Source organism: Gymnodraco acuticeps, unplaced genomic scaffold (assembly GCF_902827175.1).
Source record: "Gymnodraco acuticeps unplaced genomic scaffold, fGymAcu1.1, whole genome shotgun sequence".
Lineage (NCBI taxonomy): Eukaryota > Metazoa > Chordata > Actinopteri > Perciformes > Bathydraconidae > Gymnodraco > Gymnodraco acuticeps.
In genome coordinates, this window is record NW_022990274.1 from 4,606,957 (window position 1) to 4,633,002 (window position 26,046).

General features: G+C 39.4%; 2 protein-coding genes across 2 annotated transcripts in view; both read left to right on the forward strand.

Annotated features, from left to right (window-relative positions):
- Positions 1 to 23,303, forward strand: part of tfpia (tissue factor pathway inhibitor a) — a 66,175-nt gene extending 42,872 nt beyond the window's left edge. Inside the window, exons 3-7 of the mRNA XM_034221509.1 lie at positions 16,030 to 16,206; positions 17,046 to 17,123; positions 17,798 to 17,857; positions 21,922 to 22,110; positions 22,559 to 23,303. Coding sequence (XP_034077400.1) covers positions 16,030 to 16,206; positions 17,046 to 17,123; positions 17,798 to 17,857; positions 21,922 to 22,110; positions 22,559 to 22,626 — 572 coding nt within the window. The 3' untranslated portion in view covers positions 22,627 to 23,303. The remainder of the gene's footprint in view (positions 1 to 16,029; positions 16,207 to 17,045; positions 17,124 to 17,797; positions 17,858 to 21,921; positions 22,111 to 22,558) is intronic.
- A 1,619-nt stretch (positions 23,304 to 24,922) lies between these two features.
- calcrla (calcitonin receptor-like a) overlaps positions 24,923 to 26,046 on the forward strand; it is a 57,643-nt gene continuing 56,519 nt past the window's right edge. Inside the window, exon 1 of the mRNA XM_034221494.1 lies at positions 24,923 to 25,093. The gene's annotated coding sequence lies outside the window, so the exon portion shown is untranslated. The remainder of the gene's footprint in view (positions 25,094 to 26,046) is intronic.

Genomic DNA, 26,046 nt, shown 5'->3' on the forward strand with positions numbered 1-26,046 from the left:
TTTCAGAGAGGTAGTTCACAAACCACACCACTGCATGGCTGGACATGCCTATACTGGCTAGCCTCTGCTTTAAAATGTGATGATCGACGGTGTCAAACGCTTTTGAAAGGTCAATAAATAGAGCTGCACAACTCTGCTTATTATCTAAAATACTCGCCACATCATTCACCACTTTCATTGTGGCAGTGATGGTGCTGTGTTGCTTTCTGAAGCCTGACTGATGTTCAGACAGGATGTCATTTGTACATAAAAACTCCTTTACCTGTTCACTCACTAAGCGTTCAAGAACCTTAGCCAGAACTGACAACTTAGAGATTGGCCTATAGTTATTTAATAAAGTGGCCTCCCCTCCTTTTAGCAAAGGCAGGACATATGCTGACTTCCACAATTTTGGAATTGTGTTAGTGTTGAGGGAGAGGTTAAAAAGAGTAGTGAGAGGAAGAGCAATAAAATCTGCAGCTATCTTTAAAAAGAAAGGTTCTACGTTGTCCAGGCCGGCCGGTTTCTTAGGATCTAACTTGGTTAAAGCTTCACGAACAACATCAACAGTAAAAGGAGTAAAACTAAAAGGGTTTTCCAACACACGTTTTTAAGAGACACATACTGTAGTGTTCACAGAAGCAGAGTTAGTGACAGAATCAAATAGAGAACCACAGGACACAAAATGCTCATTAAAGCAATTTAGCATAGTAGCCCTGTCCGATATAGAGCCAGAAGCTGTGGTAATGCACGGAGGTAGCTCATTACGGATATCGCCAGTGGATAACGATTTAATGGCTTTCCTAAATGTTCCAGGATTATTCAGATTATTTGTGGTTACTGAAAGATAGTACTTTGATTTAGCACTTTTGATTTGCGATGTGAAGCTATTCATTAGCTGCCTAAAATGCAGCCATTCTACCTCTGAGCCTGATTGCCTTTTCCCAGGCCTTGTTTCTCTCATGAAGGAGACTGGACAGATTAGCAGTCCCTTTACTCTAAATGTACGCAGGGGTGCATGTCTATCAATGATCTCCATAAAACCAAGATAAAAATAAGACCATGCAGTTTCTACATCAGCACACAGATCGATTTTACCCCAATCAAAATCAAACAGATCATGAACAAAACCCTGCTCCACAAAATGTTTTATGTCTCTCTTAATAATAATACGAGGTTTAACCTTTTGGACCTTAGTGTTCCTAATTGTGGCTACAGCACAGTGGTCACTCACATCATTCGCAAATACTCCCACAGATGAATATTTATGGGGAACATTAGTTAGAATGATATCAATTAGGGAGGATTTATTTGGGGACTTAATATTAGGGCGAGTAGGACTGTCAACAATCTGAGTAACATTTAAAGAGATACAAAGGTTTTTAAAATCCTCTGACACTGCAGTTAACCAGTCCCAGTTAAAATCTCCAAGTAGCACTATTTCCTTGTAGTCTACTTGTGATAAAAGATTTACTAGTGAAGACAAGGAGTCTTTGATAGCTGAGGGGGGTCTGTGACAACTCACTTCCATGACCTGTTGACCCTTTGCCACTTCTATATTTATGGCTAAAAATTCAAATTGCTTACTGATCGATTTGGAAACTAATGTGGTTACACTGAACTTATTCTTAAAGGTCCCATGTCATGGCCATTTCCACTGCTCATAATTCCATTGTTGAGTTCTACTAGAATAGATTTATACTGTGCAATTTTCCAAACTCACATTGGTTTCTCATACAGCATCTCTGTAAAGTATGTGTATTCAGCAGTATTCACTCTCTCCACTAAACGGCTCGTTGCAGCTCTTTCCCCCCCCCCCCTCCCTGTGAGCCCAGTGTGCTCCGATTGGTCGGGACCAGTCGGGACGTTGTGAATCGCGCTGAGCTCCGTGGAGGTGTGATTTCCTTGTTTAGCGATACACAGCGAAACACAGCCAAACTCATCCTGGGCACACACAAAGTCACAGCCGAAGTAAAAACAATAAGTGTGGCTTGATATTGAGTAAGAAAAAGGTTGATAAACGCTGTGAGAATGGGTCTGCAGAGAGAATGGGTCTGCAGAGAGAATTTCGCCGCAATCCCAACTGTCTGTTATCAGCCTGCAGCCAGGGAGGAGAAATCAGCAGAGCTGCTTGCACTGAGTGTGTGAGGAAGTCCGTGGATAGGTCAATTTGGACCAATCAGCTTGGGCTTAACGTAACGGCTCCGCGGACGTAACGTAACGGCTCCACGGATTGGTCCATTTCGTTCCGGGTACGACATGACATCATGATGTACCCGGAAGAATCAAATGGACAGTGACGTATCTCCAACGAGGCGTTTTGGGGAGGTATTTTCTGTGTTAGAGTTTTACTCGCTACAGGGTGCACTTTGAGGGTTTTGACTCTGCAGACCGTTTACATGCATACAAACCTTCATAACACACAAGGGGATGGGTAATAACTGGAAAAGCATGACATGGGACCTTTAACATAAATGGCAACGCCACCACCTTTATTAGGCCGGTCCGAACGATACACATTATAACCATTTAAGGCAATGTCAGAGGCGAAAATAGATTTGTTTAGCCATGTTTCTGATAAAACAATGACGTCAGCGTCAGTCGAGCTTGTCCAAATACGGACAAAATCTAGTTTACCTAACAGACTGCGCACATTCAAGTGGATGAAACCCAACCCAGACCTAGCTTTAAAATCAGCAGGAGTAGCGATCTGACTACTACTACTGGGCGGACCAGGGTTAGGTTGTACATTTCCTGACAGTAATAACAAACAAAAAAAACAGGCATCTTTTCCTCTTAAACGATACACATACACCGTCATCTACTCTAGAATCACCAGCAAAGTCTGTGAAAGTGTGATTAGAGCTTAAGAAGCAGTTCTGAAGAACCATCATCGCAGGAAAACAAAAAAGACAAACATATTTTGTCGAGCAGATTGTCCGCGACAAGGCAACCGGCAATTGTTTGTGCAGCACATCTGAACCTCCGCAGGGGATGCCCACCGCGGGTAGCAGAACAGACCTGAATCCAGTAGACCTCTCAGGATTACTAGAGATCTTCTCATAGTCCAAAACAGCAAACAGGCACAGCAGAAACATGACATATGCCATTCACCGATGTTCCCCGGGCAAGAACCCTCCTCCTCAGCCACACCGCAGCCAGGAAAAGTGGAAAGCAAGCCCCAGCTGTGGCGAATCCTCCTCCGCACAGCAGCACATGCCCGACGGGAGCAGGCCCCAGCCCGAAGCGTGGAGCCACTCCGTCTCTCTGCGACGTCCTCGGGGCAAAATCCTTCTCCGCACAGCCGCACTCCACAGGTGGGAGCAGGCCTCTGCAGACCACAGACACCAGACAGGTGGAAGCAGGCAGCAGCCGGTGGAGCCGCTCCGTCTCCTCGCTCCGTCTTCGTCGGGGGGAAACCACGCAAGCACAGCCGCACTCACAGGGTCGGCTCTAGAACAAATCAAATGGGGGGGGCAATCATTTACCAAGGGGGGGCACATACTGCCGTCAACAACCAACACACAAACACCAACGCAACTTCAATTAAAAAAAACATGCTGTAAAGTGTATTGTCTTTCACACACATTGCAGGGTGTAGTGCTATTTTATAGCGGACCTATGACTTGTGCATACATGCAAGGTTGTGGCACGACCACCAAAACAGAAACATATGGACATAGGCCACCATATGAAAAGTGTGCAAATGTATTTAGTATCCTATCCATGTGAACATGTTTTAGGTGGGTGTGGACCTAACCTCCTCTAGGAGGGTCCGGGGGCATGCTCCCCCGGGAAGATTATTTTTAAAATATTGAAGTTAAAAGCATCAATCTGGTGCACTTTGAGAGCAAAATGAAGAGATCTATGGATACATCTCTCAACATCCATATGAAACAGAACTGTACACAGATTTACTATTTCTTTATGGATATTTTACTAATCACTCCCCTTTTAAATGGTATTCTTGTGTTATTGTCCTATAGTAGGTCATACCCGTTTTTCATTTATTCTCTTATTCTTTAATGACTATAATGATCATATAAAGGTAGCCTATTCCTCGCAAATACTTGTTTACATAAATGGTCACCAAACCGTTTGAGACCCACTGAGATAACTTACACTAAAGTGAACTATCTAAACACTGAGAGTCCTTACCTCACTGAGCTGACGTTATAAGATCCTCACAGTCTGACAGGAGAGGACTCTCCTCCACCTTGGTGTAGAAACAGCTCTTTATATCCGTTAGCATAGCTAGCTAACCAGATGCTAACAACAATATTCCACGTTACCGCTCGCGCACTGACAAAATGCGCTCGTGCCACACACAGAGAGCCGAGCTTGAATGAAACACAGAGACCCATGTACTTGTACTGTACTGTATATCATATTATTTTCGATGGCTTTACTGTATAATCAGCATAACAGATGGACAGATCGCCACTGGGCTTTCATCTAAACACACAGCCACGTAATGATAACAAAACAAAAGTCGGGGTCATTGGTCAAGCAACACACCAATCAGAGAGCAGCAGTGAGCACACCTCAGGCTGTGTTTCATATAAAGAATAAATAAAGAATACAAATGTGTATTCTTTATTTCTGATGTATTTCACACAAAAAACTTTTGGTGGAAACGTTTTAACTTATATGATTAAAAAAAAAAAAAACGGCAAAGTGGCAATAAGGCTTGCCCACCCTGCGTTGGGGGGGGCACAGTGACTCATTTGGGGGGGCATGGCCCGCGAATGACCCCCCATGACGCCGACCCTGCGCACTCAACAGGTGGGAGTGGGCCTCCGCAGACAACAGGACAGGACCAACAGCGACACGGTCTCAACACGAGTGACGAGCTTGCACGACGAGTGAACGGCATCCCCTGGCAGATAAAGTTGTAATTTGAAACAACTTATGTCAACCAAGTGCATAAACAAAGCAATACATAAGATCCAGGGGACGTATGGATGGTTGAATATGTTATAGACCTGTCTGTTCTGACATCCATATCAATTAGCTTTTTTGATCAAATGGAAAACTTGACTGTAGCATCGCCATCAATCAGAATCAGATTTAGAATACCTTATTTATCCTGTGGGAAATTGGGTTTTCTGACAGATGCTCCATTTTAGAACAACATAAATAAAAGCTATAAATAGATAATACAAATAATATATATTAAAATCAAAACTAAGGGTATGTACGGAGCCCTGGAGGGTTCATAAAAAAATAAATAAAACGTGGCCACGTTTTACTTTCTCGTGCGCACGCTTTAGTAACTCGTGCGCACGAGTTACTAAAGCGTGCGCACGAGTTACTTAAGCGTGCGCACGAGTTACTAAAGCGTGCGCACGAGTTAATAAAGCGTGCGCACGAGTTAATAAAGTGTGGCCTCGTTTTATTTAAATTGAGGGATTCCTGTCCGTGACTCACAGTATCTGCTGCCCACAGCTGTTTTATAGAAGGAAAACCTCCTTCACTTTATGAAATCTCTGTGGCACCAGTGGCCTGCACTACGAAGCAGGATTTGCTATTTACACTATTCATTCATGAAGTATGACGCTGCGCTGTCAGCACGCGTCTCCATGTTTGTGATTGGTCAAATGTTGCTAACCCCGTCCCTTTCACGTGAACGCGCTCTCAGCCGGACAGAGAAACCCTGGTTGATTTACTGAGTTGATAACCAGCTTCGTAGGACCGCTTATCGACATCGCGTTTGTTAGGGTTAGTTAAGCCGGATAAATCGAACATGTCCAGGTCCAGGGTCTGTTGAACTGGCTTCGTTGTACAGGGCACTGGAGGCAGTAACGTGTAACTCAGCAGAATCTGAGAAGAGCAGCACCAGCTGCAAAGAGCTGTGCCTTTTACTGTTTACTTCACTGCGTTTCCCTTCATTAGAACCGCTGAATAGAGATCGAGGCTTCTACGTTTAACCACACACACCTATACACACATCGAACTACCAGAGTATTCTCCCTCGTTTTATGAAGGAGATGTCCTGTCACCGGGGCGCATGATGTGTGTGTGTGTGTGCTCAGCTCCGCTCTGTGTGCGTGTTTGTGTGTATCCGACACCACCGGCATTTGTTTTCAAATTACCACGAACAGTACTTTAAACAAATCTGGTTCCCCATAGTTAAGTGTATTCCCAAGTGAAAGAAATGTGTTTAATCTTAATCTCGATGTGCTATAGTCCTGCTGGAGTGCACCGGAACGAACAATACTATCATAAACAAATGCCCACCCCCCCACACACACACAAAACGAGGCCATGCTTTATTAACTCGTGCGCACGCTTTAGTAACTCGTGCGCACGCTTTATTAACTCGTGCGCACGCTTTAGTAACTCGTGTGCATGCTTTAGTAACTCGTGCGCACGCTTTAGTAACTCGTGCGCACGCTTTAGTAACTCGTGCGCACGAGTTACTAAAGCGTGCGCACGAGAAAGTAAAACGTGGCCACGTTTTATTTATTTTTCTCTCTATGAACCCTCCAGGGCTCCGTAGGTATGAATGTTAAAAAATATATTTAAAAAATATATAAAATATAGAACTTCTTATATATAGATATAAGACGTTCTTGTAAAATGTCCAATACAATATTAAATAATATAGCATAATTGTTATTATTGAATATATCATTGGCAAATACACCCAACACAAAAAATTTAATAATTGTAGCACTTTGAAAACTAATACACTACCACTAAGGCTTATTTATTGTATTTATTTGAGGCAAATATATCTGCATTTTTCTTGTTATAGGGTTGTTAGAGTTTTTACCTTGCTACCTTCACACAGAAAATAAATTAAATTAAATGTAGTTATGTGGCAGCTGTTTAAAATGGCTCTGGTGTTGTGCGATGTAAATGATGCACACTATTGAAACATGCTGTTGTATAACCATGTAAGAGCAATTAGGGTTGACTGAAATCGAGGATTAAAGGTCACATGGAGTGATTTCACAGAAGTGCTAAAAGTTGAAATGAGAGAACATCTTTCCTCAATCAATTGTTGAGTGCTATCTTCACAATACATTGTGTTCCTCACTATAGTGCACTTAAGCCTTTCTAAGATGTCAGTAACATACAATAACACCGCTTCTCTTGAAAAGCAATCAAACTACAACACTTCTACCTTTCACTCCTGGGAGACCAATTGTCCTGCGCTTGCTTGGTTCAAAAACACTTATTGGAGCTGAGTTGTGTAAAACACGACGTCTACAAAAGGAAATTAAATAAATGGCAGAAGAACACCTTTCTCTTTGACATAACAGCTCCATGTAATAATATCTGTCATTTAGTGCAGCAAACGACACACCTTTAAAACTCAAGGTTTTCTGATTAACTTGAAATATGTCCTTGCATGAAAGCGCTGACACATTCATCATAGTATTTTGACGGCGTGTTATTCTGTGCTGTGATAAAGTACTTTCTCCCACCAGCAAAGAATAACCTTCACCTCCTTATTGCATGCCACGCTGGCGATACATAACGCAGTCAGACAAGAGGATCATGAATTAATTTTGCGACCTGCAGGGCATTAGCATATGCAGCAGGCGCATCGATTTAACGTCCGTTGTCTCCACACCGACACATCTGCGCTGTAAAGATGAGTCTGCGCACACGTTACATTAAACTGGGCAGGAATATGAAGGTGAATGTCAGATATTAAAGCTGGTCTGAGTGTACAGACTTACTCATGAGTGGGAAACATGATGTTTTTTGAACATTGCATTAAACGGAGCTATAAAAGGTTCATTTGTTCCATGGCATTTAAAGGGCACTTTCACAAAACACTTTTTATTGGTTTTTGGTTGGACAAAAAGGACAGGCATAACACCTATTAGTGGTTGCTTTTATCTAAATTGAATAGACCTCCATGAGTAGGTGTCACTTTTTTCCCGTGCTAGGAGGTGACTTTGGATTATTGGCCAAAGTCAAAACTAGAATGAAAGAGGTCCAAATTCAAACAACATCATTATTCTAAGCAGGTTTTGACGATGTAGTGAGTGCACAATGAAAACATTTTGAAACACACGCGCACACACACACACACACACACACACACACACACACACACACACACACACACTTGCACACTCAGTTGAGCTTGCGACTACACATTCTCATTGACAGATACATGCGATTTATGTTCTTTAGCACAACAGCTTAGAAATGAGCCCACATAAGACAAAGAAGAAGGCAGAGAGAAAATGAAGATAAATGTTAATGCAGTATTTACAATTGGCATATGTATTTTGAAGATGGACCTTTACAATATTAATAATATATTACTTGGCAAAAACAATGTGCATACTAAAAAAGACTTGATTTATGCTCTAAATTGACATTATTGTGCCATGTGAACACATCTAATCCGTACACAAATGCTGGAAGAACTGTCAAATGAATTTGTTCTCAGTTTAAAGTACACCACGTGACAATTTTGAAATTAATAATAATAATTCATTACATTTTTATTAGAGCGCTATTCCAGGTGCTCAAATTATCCAAATTGTAACAATTTGGTCCAATACCGTTCAGTGAGGAGTTATTTTTATTCATATCTTGATGTTATCAAAATTAATCTTTGATACTACATGCAAAAACAGTATAATAAAAATATGTAATGTATTACAAAAGATCTGTATTTTGCATGAAATTGGAACAAATCTTTATTCAAAAGAGATTTGAAATGAGATTGCTGTAAACAAATGAAGCCATTATTGAGAGTATTATTTAGCCTTGAGCTCCATTGCAGTCAAATTCATGCCACACTTTTCTTGTCCGCCTTATTAAGACTAATTCATTTGATATTTAACTAAAAAACTACAACAGTCCTATATTTTTCAGTGATTGAATATTTGTTCACTTTCCCTCCTACAGTACACTATAATCAGGGGTGCACATAACTTTTTTGCCCTGGTTCTCAAAGGACCACCTGGAGATGTTGCTTGGTGCGCATCCTTAAAATGAAATAAACCGGACCTTTTGAGGGGTACTTGACTTTATGAATGGTGGGGGGGGGGGGAGGTGCGCTAGTGAGCACGCTTATGAACTGTTCGCCGGAGCCTCGCAGCAGGGTTACCGTGCGGAGCGCATAAAGCAGACCCTTCACGCTAGGGATGACAAATCCGGAGTCTTCTGAGTCAGTCATTGAAGAGATCCGGATCATACGAGTTATTTGAGTCATATGAGTCAGCATCACCTATCTCAGGGGTGCCCAACCTTTTTTGAACCGAGAGCTACTTTTAAAGTTGCCAGTCTGCCGAGATCTACCAGTCCAAATAGAGAGGCATAGCCATTACTGACAGCCTACCAGGTAAATACACACTTCTACTTGTATAAAACTGACCTTTGTACGATTAATACTTCATAAAATACTGCAGATCCTTTATCTTACCTCTTTCTAATCTACACACATACAAGTGTTTAACTGAAGTTACACAACAGTGTTGTTGATACAGAGTTGGAGTTTATTCACACGTCACATACTACAGTGGGTAATGTTTTCAAGAAACATTGAACAGTGCTGCCACATATGACCCAGGAACAAAAAGAAAAGACCCTTTCTTTGCCATTATATAAAAATAGTGTTGCTACAAAAGTATAAATGAGGCTTACTAATAAGACAACTCAGATCTGAAGCTACACAGGAATCTGCTGCCAAAGTGCAATAAAAAAGACAAAATTAATATAATCAAACCCTTTTTTTGTTGCATTTTAGTAGATTATAAAAATAAATGCCTTAAAATAGGATGCAAGCAACACTAGTTTCTTAACCTGAATTGATGATAGACTATAATCAATTTAAGTTTGCATTATAATGAATAAGTTCAAACAAACTAAAACGTACAGCTGATTAATAACGGTATCTAACTTAAGTTTTTAATAAATCAAAAACCTGTTGAAATGCTACTGTTATTTTTACTGTCCCCCAAAAGTGCGTCGGCAGCCTCCAGGAATGCTTCTTTCACAACTTTGCCGTCTTTGAAAGACTTCATGTGTTTCGCAAGAACGAGACTGACACGATAAGATGCTCTGGTAGCAGCCTTGCTCTTGTTGTTGGGCCTGGTGAAAATGGACTGCTGTGCATTTAGCTGTGCTCTCAGGCCCCTCCCCTTTTGGGAGCGTAGGGCAGAATTAGGAGGGAATTCCGTCTCGTAGCGTTTGTGCACTGTTTTGAAATGCCGCTCCTAAATTACTCTTCTTCGATAAAGCCACGCTCGCAATGCAGATGAGACAGATGGACTTTGAATTGGAATAGATACAAAAATAATCATCCTCCCACTCGGAGTGAAAATTATATATTTTGGGCTTTTTTGCTTCTGCCATAATTGCGGTCTTGTGTGTGTGCGGACTGTCACTCCTGTTGACACGGACAACGTCAGCGAAATAGTGCTCACTGCCCACCAGCCAGCCAGCCCTGACTATAATGTTGACTTGCACTTTAGATTGTTTGTGCAGCTAGACTTTTTCATGAAAGATGGCTACTGCCACTGTCATTTGAACATGTCATCACTACTGTAGCTCACAGATAACAGATCTCAAGTGCCAACATATTTTCACACATTGCAATTTGACCCATCCTGTGTAGCGGGGCCTTTATCATCAATTACATTTGAACTCTACAAACAGCACACACACTTCGAATGACTCTAGCATTGGTTAGCCATATCTTCTCCTGTTTCTTACACATCATTACATGGCCTCGGACAGAATGTTCTTGTAAAGGTCACACTCCAATGTGAGGAACATTCTGTCTTTCTGACTGGGGTTCCTTTTCCCTCCCACCCTGCTGTTTTACTGACACCCCAATTAGTCATAAGCATTGTGTTCCAAACTCTTTGGTTGGTTGACCCTTTTACAGCTCTTGAACCAACCCAGTCTCATGGCATTTCGTGTTCACCAACACGATTTTTAATCTATTGATTCGTGTTCACCAACACGATTTCCCCCTTTTTTTCGTGTTGCACAGACGATTTTAAAAGCAATGTATTTCTACTGGTAATGTGTTTCGTGCCTGCAACACGTATTTTTCTCCGGTCGGGTCGTGGAAGACCGGAAGCGGTGTGGTTCATATAAACATGTTCTTACTCAATATCAAGCCACAATTATTGCTTTTTTTTTAAATCGTATAATTTCGGACTTTTGTTGCCGTCTGTGAGGAAAATAAATGGGGCTCAGAGCCTCAGAATACTGACATTTGTATTTTTCAATATTTTTTTCCTTCTAATTTGTTATTATTTTCAAAATAACACACTGTTATTTACTCACCAATAACACAATAACACAATTCAAACAATAACATTGTAACATAAATATCGTAGTCCTTTTTATAAAAAATATATAGTTTGACTTATATTGTTGGTGATGTCAGTGTCTTTCTATGTGATTCGATTGATTCTGTCTCCATTCAGTTAGAACTGTTACTTTTATGCATGAGTTCATTTATTTTTCTTGCATTTCTATTCCATTAGAGATCAGTCATCTTTGTTTCAAGAGGATTCCTGGCCAAGATTGTGTCAGCACTTTTAGAGGCAGAAACAAAGAAAACATTTCATAATTTGATCAAATCCTGTATACTGAAGAAAAAGCTGTAAGAAAAATAGATTAACAATCAATTGAGCCAGTGAAGAGATAAGAGATGGATGGGTTCACACAAAGTGTAGTGTAAACATTGCTAGTTTGCAATTTATTGTTCTAAAATCTCATCTTTCTGGGAAGGAGACTAAAATGAAAATGAATCTTTTTTTTTCTTGAACAAACAAGGCTCTCTCTCTTACACAATCATCCGAGCCCTTCTTAAATGTAGAACACTGTCTGAATTAAATATTGAGGTTGTTACTGGAAAGCAGTCAAAACTCTTTGGGAAACAATGGACAGTATGACAAGCGATTGAAAAAGGAGCTGTATCACCTCTTCCACCTTCACAGCTCCGATAGAGAATTGTTTCTGAATTATTCATTGCTCCGTTGCTCTAGAAAGTCCTTGGACATGTATCTTTGCCCAGTGGTATTAAGTCAAAGTCACTTCTTTTCAGATGCTACAACGGTAGCCTTTTAATCATGGTCACCCTTCAGTAGAGTGTGGTTACTCAAAGACTTAGCAGAGAAAACAGATAGTGAGTTTGTAGCTGATGTAAGACATCCTCCGGCAGCTGTTAGGACACATTGTGTTTAATCAGAAGTTGCAATTGAATACTAATTTAGTTCCTAACAAGGGTGATTGAAGTGAATCCCAATATCTGCTCAGCTAATTGTTGCCTTGTAGTAAATCCATGACGGCTACATGTCTTAAGCCCCTTTCCCAACAGGCAAATAACCTACTTACACCCACTTAAATCCGACACTAACTAAATAAAAAACTAATAACAAGCGTCTTTGTTAGTATTTCCAATGTTCCAAGAATCACAAAGTTTGGTTTGAAAGTTTTAAAGAGTGTAGAAAGAAGTAACCACTTCTTAATTTTACCTGTGGAAAATGATGTACTCTTTGGACTTATATCTAACCAAAATGCAGACACGTTTATCACAAAATGTTGTTGGGGATGGATAATATAGCATGAAATAACCAAAAATCTATCTATCTATCTATCTATCTATCTATCCATCTATCCATCTATCTATCTATCTATCTATCTATCTATCTATCTATCTATCTACCTATCTTTGTTTGGGTGAACCCAAACTCATGTTTGGAAACTCATGTTTGGGTTCACATGAGTTTCTTCAGACGAGGTTAGAAGTCATTCGTCACTGTTCTTTCCTTCTGTTTGTGGCTGGGCTTGGGAACCAGAGTCTGCTTGTCCGTGGTCATCAGAGTTATTGGGGTGAGTCAGCTACAGCTCTCTGACCTCTGCTATAGGCAAGTCCCAAGGAATGCCCAGACTTTATTGAACTGTCCTGATCACAGCCTTTGAGTTCCTTACTTTCAGACCGTAATAGAGGATAAAACACTCAAAGTCTATTTTGTTGACGCAGCATTGTATAGCCTGTAATTGCGCTTGCGATCTAGCACCTAAACACCTTGTGTTTTTGGCATTGGGTGGTGTATGTCTTCATTAGAAGTGATCCCGCATTGCGGCAAGAGCTTGTCCCTGTGATCTATCAAGATTGTTGCATAATGTGATTATGTTTTGTATGTGTTCGTACTGTATACTTGACCAACCAATCTTCTGATGGTTTGACTTGGCTTGGGGTTCAAGAGGTTTACTTAAGGATTTCACCTCTGGACTACTCTAAAGTGAAATGCCTCATCATTGTCGTTTCAAATGTGATGTCATTATGAAGACTTCCACATTGCAAAGACTGGAATGTCTGGACTTAAAACCGCAATATGTTTTGATAAATGATTGTATATCTGTGTGTTGGACCATACAACCCAGTAGCCCACTGTATACTTACCGTGGTGGGATGCAAAGACTGTAATATGCTGTTGGCAAAACATTAATCAACTTGTCACAGCTTCTGTGGTTGAACATGTCTTGGTTGACAAACCCAAACAGTCCACTGCAATTGATTCATTTGCCACCATGGTTGCAATCATGTTACCAAGTCAATTCAAGCATGAGCCTGTCATCAGCTTGTACATTTTTTTGGTTTCTAACATCGCTCCAGACCAACTCTGCTGTCAGTGCTGTTCAGTGCTCTACATTGTTGAGGAAAATACCATTTGAAGTTACATATTTTCAATTAAAGACAATCTGAATGGAGTTTGTACAATAGAAATAAAGTACAAGTAATATCTAACTTTTACATTTCCCTTTCAAACCCCAAAAGGATGGATTTCTAAATGATAAGATCGCCACGAAAAGAAAGTCAGACAAGAGAGACAAAAACGTACTATTACAAGAATCTTACACAATAAAAGATGCAGAATTTAGAAGAACATGAAACTCTTGCTCAGAAGGACATTGCCCTGATTCTGAAACTCCAAGACCTGAGGGTGATAATATATGCAAAAGGTTTTCAGAAGTGAAACATCGGGAACCAGAGCTGAAGTACAGTAATGTGTAGAAGACAGAAAGGAAGGCAAAGAAGGAAGACATGACGTGATGTGAATCACTGGGGATAAAAAAAAAGTTCTTGCAGGAAGGCTTCACTTTGAGCTAGAGGAAAATCAGGAGTGTATCTGAAACCTGACTGGAGTGGAAATGTCCCTGTACTGCCTGGGAGACAGGAAGTGGGCAAGCTGTGACAGAGTGGCCAGTGATTGCAAAGTGTGTCATAGCCTGCGGTTCATTTACTGGACCTTGTACTGTTTACAGACTTTGAGTGGCTATATCTTTCCTCCCTAAGTGTTTATTTTGGTGCTGCCATGGGCGCAAAGTTATGTTTTAAAGTGGGGGAGAAACTTGAAAAGATACATAATTGTAGTTGAGTCTTGTGGCCTTCAGATTCAAGACAGTCACCTTGTCTAGATAAATTAGATGTACATATAGGGTGTATATATACCAATGACGCATAAAGAAAACAATTGGTGGTTCAGGAAAGGAAATTATTATTCAAAGAATGGCTATTTTATATTGGAAGTTCTATTAATACAAATATTATATAGCCTAAAATGGTAGTAATAATAATAATATATTTAATTTATATAGAGCCTTTCAAGGGACCCAAGGCTGCTTTACATATGGTAAGGACAGACAACAAAACAAAACAATCAAAGGCAGCAGGGGGACTGTGATGGGTTAGGGGTCAAAGGCCATGGTGACCAGGTGAGTTTTTAGTGATGTCCAGGGAGGCAATGAAAATGTCCAGGGAGGCAGCATTGCAGAACTCAGCGGAAAGAACGTTCCAGAGGGTGGGAGCTGCAACACTGAACGCCATGTCTCAAACAGATCGGAGGCGAGAGTGGGGACTCAAAAGCAGAGCACCGCAGATTCAGAGAAGGGGGGTAGGGGTGGAGGAGGTCCACCAAGTACTGGGGGGCGAGGGCATGGAGAGACTTGTACTTGAGGAGGAGTGTTTTGTACTGGATCCGGGACTTGACCGTAGTAGGTTTTTTCATTAGTCAATTTATTGAACATGTTAGAAACAAAACTAATAATAATAATAATTAATAATAATAATAATAATAACAAAGAGAAGCAAAATATATATATTTTTAAACTTTTAAGGTATACAAAAAATTAAAATTCTCAAATAGTTTCAGTCATGTTCAAAAGGGGCAAGGTGACTGCATATACACGTGTTTAACCTTAACTACATCCAAAAAATCAACAGTGATGATGCATATTAAAGGGCCCATGTCATGCTTTTCCAGTTATTACCTGTCCCCTTGTGTGTTATGAAGGTTTTTCTGCATGTAAACGGTCTGCAGAGTCACAAACCCTCAAAGTACACCCTGTAGCGAGTAAAACTCTAACACAGAAAATACCTGTCTATGCTGCCCCAGAACGCCTCGTTGGACATTTCTCATTTTCCATTGTTTGCTTCCTGGGATCTGTGACGTGTGAAAACCCAAATAAACAACAAATGACCAGATTGGCCCAAATGGACCAATCCGCGGAGCACCTCACACACCAGGATCCCTTGGCTAACTAACAGGGAGTCCCCATTGACTTATAGAGCACCCTGAACGCTGGTATTAGACGAGTTAGGATTGCGGAGAAATGCTCTCCGCAGACCCATTCTCACAGCGTTATAAACCTTTTTCCTACTCAATATCAAGCCACACTTATTGTTTTTACTTCGAGTGTTTGTGTGTGCTCAGGATGAGTTTCGCTTGTTCTCGCTGTATCGCCGACCCGGAAACCTGTCCGCTCCTCGCAGCGGACAGGTTTCTTTTTTTTAACCTGGGTTAGGGTTAAATTAGTGAAGAACTGTGCCTGACTTTGTCCAAATAACATAAGGAAAAGGAAAGTTATATCTATAAGTTCAATAACTCAGCAGAAAAGTTATATTTCAGCCCAGGTTGAAGACAAGGTAAAACCATGAGCTGCTGTGCACTTAAATGTGATATTTACTATTTATTCATTAAGCGACAGACACAATAATTCATAGTTTATTTTCTTAGTTGCTAAACATTTTTCTGCCTCTCTCTTTCCTAGATGACAAGAGCCCGTGTCACCTACCCGAGGCTCCTGGTCCCTGTCGAGGACTCCTGACGCGATACTTCTTCGACAGCATGAGTCAGCAGTGCAAGCATTTATTTTACGGCGGCTGCTTTGGCAATGCCAACAACTTCAGAAGCATGGCGGACTGCCAGGCCAAATGTCAGAACCCAGGTAGGCCAGATTGAACTTGTAATCCTTTTACAGTAAAGGCGGGCAAACAGCCAAGCTGTCCAAACACCCACATTATTAGGTTCTATTCCGAAACAATAATTACATCTGGACAGTTATTGTGTCCAGCAGCTGTGAATGCTCCAAAGACATTGTCATGTGGTGGGAAATTGACTGTATCTCAAAAGAGGAAAAATAAACTTGTTACTCTATGGCCTAATAGGAACCAAAGTGTCTACACCTAAACCTTATAAGTAAGCTGTGACAGAAAATATTTTATTTCGCTGACATTACCTCAAAGGCATGCAAGCCAAACTCATTTCGTATTGGTGACATGATTGAAATAGTTGTCTGAAAATTTACTTTTGAATGAGTCTTAGCTGACCATGAAATCACATCCCACCTTGATTTAGTATTTGAATCGTTTTAAATTGGACAAGGAACACTCAATTATTCCACACTTAGGCACAACTTCAAAGTAATTTAGATATTGAAATAGTCGCAGAAAATAACGAGTAATTTGCTCGAGTGTGACCAATTCTGCAAACAGCCCATGGACTGAAAATCGATTGGAAAAGCTTTTTTCTTTCGATAAGTAGATAACAATTTCAGATTGATGCCTCTGTCTGTTTTTTTAGTATTTTATATGTGTTTGCAGAACACCCTTTCCAGTCTGACACTGATGAGATTAATCTTGCTTTAATGATGATTGATCGTCCGGATTTAATTAAATCTGTTCTAAATATAGGCATGGATTCCTTTGATTCATGTTTCATAGATAGCTGTGGAGAGAGACAGATGTTCTTTGATGTTACTTTTTCTATTTATTTTCGTTAATATAGCAGAACCCACTGAGGCACCAGAAGGCCACATAATGTCTGCGAGAAGATCTGACATTGTGCAGCCGACCAGGATAACTGGTAGGACTGAATGTACACCACACTATACTTCAAGTAAAAGTGTTGATACTTGTTGTTCTTGTCTAAAACACAGAATTAAACTAGTAAAATATCATTTTCAATATCATTCTAAGAATTTGTCATCAGATCAACTTCTTTCAATCAAAAACTTGTTTGTGTGTTCAAGTAAATCAATCAAACACATTTAAAAAAGTGTAGTTTTGCAACATGTGTAATTTGAATGATCTGCTTTCATTCCAATTACAATACTATATGTATCTGCAGTGTTGTTGTTGATCTGAGTTTGTATCTTTATGGTTTATTCTAAATATTGTAAGTTGCTTTGGATAAAAGCATCAGCTCAATGAAATGTAATGCATTGTAAAAGAGCGATACCAAGTATGTCTCTGTGGATGGAGTATGGATCTCATGCCAGCAGCCAATTAGCATAGCTTAGCATAAAGACTGGCAAGGGATACCAGATGTCTTGTTGGAGAATCAAACAACAGCTTGACAGACAAAAGTTTGCATGTAGTTGAAGCGAGATTGAAATTGCCATGAAACATGGTAGAGTTGGTACATTGAAGTGTTGGGCAGATGGATAAACAGTTTTTTTTTGTCTGCATGCAGTCTTCATGCTAAGCTAACTATTATGACAAACGACAGATCCCTTGACATATGACTTTGTTTCTCAGGGGAATCAACTGTAGCTGAACCTCAGGTGCAAGCAAATGTCACTAATCCAGAGCCAAAAGGTAAGAAATAATATATATCAACATAACAAAAAACACACACACAGCTGGTGCATGTGCTACTAACTAGCTTACAGCTAACGTCTGTACAGTTGGTACATAAGCAGTGTTTAGCAATTAGGACTGCAAAACAATCCTGCATTAGATTTAAGGAAAACATTATTGCTGCTTTCTATCTGAACACGAAAGATTATTCAGTGATTTCCACCAGGTGTGCTTCTCTCTCACCTCCCAAACAAAGAAGAATTGAATTGCACACAATTGTCCAGTCAAGATGGCGGCAGAGATAGCCAAAACAGGGATTTATTCATCGTGTACAGTATCTTGCCTAAATGTGGTGTATCATAACTTTGTATGGAATTAATCTGCAGGCGCTTATGTTCGAAATTAGATTACCTGTCTTCCGGGGGATAATGCACAAAAGGAAACAAGTCAATCAGATATAAGCATACTGGGACGGGACGGAGTGGCGCAGTGGGCTGTGCATTGATCATCAGATCAAGGGTGGCGTTGGGAAACTCCAGTTCGAAACCCAGTCCGTTGTGTCCTTGGGCAAGACACTTCACCTGAATTCACTCCTGTTGGTATTGTCCACAGTACATGACCGTTACATGTGTGTAATGTGTATTTGTAAAGCGCTTTGAGCATCTGGAAAAGCGCTATAATAAATGTAAGGAATTATTATTATGAATTATACTGAGTTGCTGATAACAGTTTTTAAATCCATTCACCTTCAAGATTTCTGAAGAAATGTAAGATGAGATGTCCTTTTTCTGTCTCATCACAATGTAGACAGCGAGGAAGAAAGCCAGAAGCAGTACATGCAGTTCATAACAGAAGTCCCAGAGCAGCAGACATTTTGGATACATGAACTGTTGTTAAGCATAATCAAATCTATCATCCTGTCTTCAGAGTAGCAACCAGTCCATGCTGAATTTCTCAGTTATGTTTATAACTCCAATTAAGCTCCAGTTATTTTAATTAACCATTGTGTCTTGCCAATAACTTCACTTTAATAAAATAATAACTCCAGCTGCAGTGATGCATAGATGGTAGACAGCTTGCAAAATTACTTCCGCAGTGCGAGGCAAAGGGCAACATCGAAATGCATACTGTAGCTTCTCCTTCCTACAATTTGTTACGTATTCCCACTTACCATTTTTTTGGTAAATTAGTAGCAAGGGAATATATATCATCGTTCAGGGCTCTTTTGTACCCAACAAGAGAGCACTCACCTGGACTGCTTCCCTGAACTCATTCAAGAGAGTTATCATTTTTAAGAATCCAATTTCCTTCTTGTCAGGAAATATAGTGAGGGGAAGATTCAGGATAAGTTCGCCTCAGTGCTGCCTCCGCAACCAGTCTATGTTCTTTATTTCCGCCATGAGATCTCCAGCACAATAATATATTTCAGAAACAATGCTGGCATCAAAGTAAAACACCTCAAGAACTTACATTTGACAGATTTAGAGGATATATTTTTAACAATTCATATCAGTCATCAATATCAGATGATTTTTTTACTGCTGAAATTAAATTGGGGCATTTAAAGTTTGAAGGCATTAGATAATTGTCATAAACAGTATCTTGAGTATGATGGTGGTCTGCCAAGCATATATTCTATGTTGAAATAAAATACTGACATCTTGTGGTTATACGATGATGTACATTCTCAGTGCCATTGGGAAAAGCTGTATTTTAGAGCTGTGTGACGATAGATCATTTGCATAACAAGCTAAAGCAGCGCTGAGTTAAGGATTTGATACCGCTACCACAACTATCAATTTTCATCTGGCCCTTTCTTAGAATAAAAGTTTTTCAACATTGTGCAGTTTTGAATTTGATTAAATTCTTAATGGTTTTTCAGTTAAATGGTATTCAAAAAATGTATTCAAGCTTGTGAAATTCTTGCAGACTGAAAAAATGTAATTGAATGTTTTTTGACAAAACATTTTTTAAGGAACATATCAATCAAATTCCAACTGAAAGCCTAAAATAACACTCCTTTGGTTTTTCAAATTCCAATGTGATGTTTCATTTCAACCAACTAAAGTGGATTTATGGTTTATCAAAATATCTGTTTTTCTCGGTCTTGGGATTGGGGTTAGGGTTATAGCAAAACAAGTTAACAGCCCCATTTATGTTCATGATACAAAAACGTTGGTAAATTATATTTTAATAAGCTTTCCAGTTTCTCCCTCAGATATCATGGTGGTGATTGTTGTCTCATTGAAGTGCAGAGGATTTCTTCTTGTATAACATTCTTAAATAATTATAATCAATAATAATAATAATATCAATATTGATGGATAGTTAAGATCATTAGGTGACATAGATGCAAGTTGATCCCAACAAGTTAGTAATACATTTAGGCCCCGTTTACATGGATACGGTTCAGGTTGTATCTGCTACTTTTCTCTTTCGTATAGCCCGTTCGTTCACACAAGGCCGTAAGGGAACCGCGGAAACGGACCCCTCAAGCGATAACGGGTCCGAGTGTACGTCCTATACGATCATTTTCCTGATAACGATGAAGCCATAGCCCCACCTCTGCTGCTCATTGCTGTACAGATGTTAGTGCAAAATCTACAGCTCCTCTACCACAACCATCAGCAACAAGTGGACATGGAGAACTACATGAACTACATGTTGCTAAATCCACCGTGGAGAATAAACAGAAGGGCAACCAGGCAACCATGGCAACCATGCTCGGGGGTCTTCTTCGCTGCTTTTGGTGTATTTTGTGGCGGAAGTACAGCGCCACTTACAGGCCCGGCATATGTACTACAGCGTCTCCAGCGGGTCGAGCTGTCTCGTGTGAACGGACACATTTATTGAGCCGATTGCGTCTGAACGGAAGACTTTTTTTATATCGAATTCGGTTCATCTTTGTTTGCGTTCCCATGTAAATGGGGCCTTAGTATAGGGCCTTAGCAGTAGTGTTTGCCTGTATGTAAATATGTGTCCTGCAGTTGTGGAAAAGAGCACTCATGGCTGCTAACAAGCTTCCCTGTGTGCCTCACCATGAAGCCAGCTAGAGAATAAATCAAAGAGGATAGCTAACACCATCCTGTGGGAAGCCATGATAACAACTCTCTTTTTCCAATCTTTTAATTTTAGTCTGAGAGCCTCCAGACAAAAATATATTCCAAAGCCAGACTGAAGCTTATGTGGTGAGGAGATGAGCCTGTGTGGAGTTAAAAGCTAAGAAAATGTAGATGAAAAGAAACATGAGTCTTCTTTAGGTGCTCCGCCTCCTTCATGACTCTTTAGTAAAGATGGAACGGATCCAAGAGATCCAAGTAAATCATGATATAACATTTCATAGACTAATGCAGTGTCTGTTTGGCCACAGAGTGGCCTCTGGTATTGCTGCAGGCCATTTAGAGAACCACTCATCTAAACAACTTCACACTTGACACATGGCTTCCTTGGGTATTTAATAGAGTGGTGTAGGCCGACCCGTAAATTAGCATTGCAAGGGCTCCTTTGACAAACAAGCAATGGGAATATTTTATTCTGGAATATTGCGGTAAATAATCTCTATGATACATTTTGTTTAGCAGGATAGTCTCCCCATATTAACACAACTTGTATGATTTTGGAAGCATACATGCTTATGTTTATTTTATTATTTATATACATCCTTTTTTTCTTGGTTAGTTTATATATAGTATATGGCACATTTCAAATACAAAGGCAATTCAAAGTGTTTTACATTATCATTAGCACACAAGAAAACTTTAATAAAACAAAATGAAAAGAAGACAATAAATAAAGACATTAAGGGTAGTTAAAATGGTCATTGTCAATACAGATAATGCTGCAAGAGGTGCAGAAGTATAATGTGAAAATGTTGTTAATTATCTCTGGAAAAAGCACTGGTAGGTAGAAATGTTTTTAGACATGATTTAAAAAGACATCTGAGTCTGGATTGTATTCCAGACCTGCAGAGCATAACAACTTGAAGCTTCTTCTGCGGTTAGAAAAGGGTTAGGGTTAGGATTAGTTTATGCAGTCCTAATTTCAATATATGAACTTTTCTGTCTCTAACTCCTGATTTACAGAGGTGAAGCCTACAGACCTGTGCCTTAGTCCGGTGGAAAGGGGAACATGTGATGGGGCGGAGAAGAGGTTTGCCTTCAACTCTAATACCAAGAGATGCCACGCATTCCACTACAGCGGCTGCGAGGGGAACGAGAACAACTTCCAGTCCCGGAAAGACTGTATCATCAAGTGCATTAAACGCAGAAAGGGTACGGTTATTTCATGTATTAGCATTTTCAAAATGTATTTTATAAGAACTGAATTGGAGTTAATTATTTAGTATTATTAAAGAAATAACATGCACCTTCAGTTAACATGTTCAATTGTAGAATATTATTTTTGTACGTTTTTTAGTCCAAAACAACAAAAACAAAATAAAGTTTTACAATATCATACATATTTTACTAAAGATTAAAACAAAATGTACGTGGTAATTATTCTAGATTTGTTGATCAATTGTTTGGTCTTTAAAATATCAGAAACCATTTTACAATGTACATCCCAGTTTCTCAAAGTTTATGTTTTTAAAGGGCTTGTTCTTTAAGTCCAAACCAAAACACATTACATTTGATAGGATATTAATCAGATTAGCTTCTTCAAGAAAATCTTTGGTAAAGAATCATGGAATTAATATGATATATTTCCGTTCTGTTGCAGCTCATGGGAGAGGGACGATTCGGATAAGGAAGAAAAACCTGAACAGCATCGTGAATCGCTCAGTCTGAACACTTGGCTCTGAATTAGATCCTGCAACACTGTGGAGCCACCTGTATTTATGTCCATCTAAGTCTAGCTTTACTCATATCTATTGTTTTCTATGGGTGCAGTACTTGTATAAAAGTCATGTATTGTACCGAATTCCCTCGTAGAGTTTGAATGCAATTATAATCTTTATTTACTTTGTTTTAATCTTGACAAGGACACATTTGTCTTGCTGATCTCAACACTGATGCTGTGTGTATCAATGCTTGTTTTTAAACGTTATATTGTGTCATTTTGATTTTACAGTTTCAGGGCTCTACAATACGGAAATCCTCAATTTTTAAGTCTGATCTAGATTGTTCTCTCAACTGTGTCTGTGGGAAAAAAAAAGTGAAGTGAAGTGTATTCATGTTTTCTGAGTTTCAACTTCTCCATGCACTATATAACGCAATGAATCCTTTTCAATTTTATATTGCAAAATGTTTTTGTCTGTCATAATGTTTTCCTTTTTTCTGTCACAAACGCAGAAGGAGAATCTGTTTAATTAAGACTTAGAGAGTTGATAACCAATTTGTTTTGCCTCTCCGGTCTTCCATACTGTTATAATCATACTGATATCTTTTTTTGTGGGAAACACCAAAGTTTAAGCATTATTCTCGTTCAATAACATGAATGCTTATTACAGTATGTATTGTGTGTGCATAGTGCGTGGTGTTTGTGTTCAAGGGTATTGCTATTGTTAATCAATTTGAACAGCAGCATTAGCAGATTAAACGACTGGCTATCCGTATTCCAGGATCAACCACAACAGGATAGGGAATGATGTCAGGCACACAGATTCATCAAGATGTCCTCACAGCTATAAATCGTTGTGAACAAGGTAATGACTGCTTTATTTTGGTCGGAATTAATATGAACTCTTTTTTATTTTTAATCAATATTATGCAGTTTTGTAAATCACTGTGGCTCTCCTGCTGGTGTTGTTGGTAAGAAAAAACAGAAGGGGGCGGTGTTGTGTAAAGTACGTTTTCAAAGAGGTTTTCAGCACTGTCACTTTACTATATATTTTTATTATAATGGCTGTAATGAAATGTAAGAGTATATATATATATATATATATATATATATATATATATATTAAAGTTCAACTATCTTTCGTCCGGAATTATCTGCTTTATTTCCCATGTGTATTTTGTTACCAATTTGAGTGTCTTAGCTTCTAATATTCTGAATTAATACATAACTTCAAAAAAACTAAAACTAAATCCATGTTTTCATTGTTATTTCATGTGCATTTTGAAAACGGCAGGACCCTGAGAATTTAAAAAAAATGCAGGAAACTCAATGGAACTGCTGCTATACGTTTAGGACACCATTTGACGGCGAACTGAGAACAAATGTAAAAGTAGTAGTAAAGATTGTTTGTTTAAGGAGAGTGTCAATTCAAAGAAACATACATTTCATTTAGTTTCTTTCATTTTCAGGGAATAAATATAAGCGGAACCGTACAAAATAATGAAAGTAAAAAGGTAAATATGTAACAAGTTCATGCTTCAGCCTAAACCTTTGAACTCAGCATATGTTTGCAATGGCATTAACATGTGCCTAAACAAATATTTTGATAATCGATGAATCTCCTGATTATTTTCCAGATAAATCCATTCATTGTTTGGTCTGTAACATTTCAGAATAAAGTGGAAATTGCCAATATAGTTTATATCATATATTCGGTTTAATATGATGTAAACCAACAAAACAGATAAAACAGGGACATCTCCAGAATGTATAGGATGAAAAAAGCATTTTCTGTCATGATTATCTATTCTCAAAATAGACTACATCTAGTTGTATACATTTAAAATGACAGAAGTTAACAAAACAAAAGCTTTACAATAACGTTCAAATGGAACAACAATATTATTTTCATTATTATCATCAATTAATCTCCAAATTATTTTCTAGATTAACAGATTGATTGTTTGGTCTGTCAAATGTCAGAAAATGCCTATTCTAGTTTTTCAGTCTAAAATTATGTATTGGTTTGTTAGTCCATAAAAGTAAACCACAAAACAGATAAAAGAAGGTCATCCTCAGAATTGATCAATTGAAAAACAGCATTTTCAGTCATTATTTTGCAGGAGAAATTGATTCCCAAAATAGTTAGCATTAACTATCTATCTAACTATATTCGACTAATCGTTGCCGCTCTAATGTGACATAACCATTACAATCGACACATTGTATCTGGAGGCTGACCCTCCAGTGTGTGGAGTGTGGGAGCTCCTCAGCTGTACTCGCCGTGATGTAACAGGAAGTAGTGGGTTGCATCCCGACGTCAACCTGACAGCCGCCTCAGCTGCTCACTGAGAGCCGGAGATCCGCCGTGTTCGCTGCTCTGCACCGCAGCCGAGGACCGGAGCCACTTTACGGGATTGCCTTGCAACTTACCCGGTCTGACCCCCCTGCGCTGCGGCTGGATTGTACTCTCCGGTAGGACGCGCTGGGTGTGAAATGTTTGCGATACGCTGTTTTATTTTCCACGTTTTCTGAGCCATTGAGCGACTGTAAACGTCGAGCAGAATAAACAGCGCGGTTGACAATGCGTGTTGTTCATCGCTGTGTGTTTATTCAGGTCATGTCAACTGTTTGTGCATATTTTACAGAGTCAGGCAATACGATGCAATGTCCTTAATCCATCGTAGCAGCAGCATGAGCATTCACAACTGCATTAAACTGCATTGTGCTTCTGTCAGGAGCTGAATGAGAAACATATGGATGCGATATAGTGGAAAAGACAGCAGTGTTGTGTGGGGTTTGGTCACCATATGTCCATCCAAGCGCTTTGTGCATGGTCATGTAGCCTACCATATGCATAACATATTCGGATTATCATTTATTTGCTTTACAGAGGTTTTATTCATGATGTGTAAGGTTGTACGTCGAGTGGTGTTGTAAAGGTATTTTCAAGCTCTGGGGCCAACGGTATATCCAAGCTTCATGGACACGCGTGAAAGCCGTTTAAATGGATTAAAGTACGCAACTTTTTTTTAATCGCTCGGATAAAATAGATTAACACTGTTGGTACACAAACTCCATCAATTTAGACATCCACTTGCATGGATGAATCAAATGTAGATAGGAGTGCTCCTGTACAATCCACCAGTATTTACATCCATTCAATAGATAACAAAATAATGTAAATACATGAAGGGATGACATACAGCCAGGCTTTTCAGGTTAATTGAACTGGAAATAAATAGTGATTCATCTCCATTCAGCACACAGGCTTTCATGTAAGTGGCTCGCTGGTTGCTAAATCATCTGCATGGTTACATAAGCAGCGGATTTGGACATGCTGGAAGTTTGTGGGCTGGGCAGTAAAAAAGGAAAAGGGTAGTGATGATGGTGATGATGATGTTTATATGTAGGAGTAGGATATGATG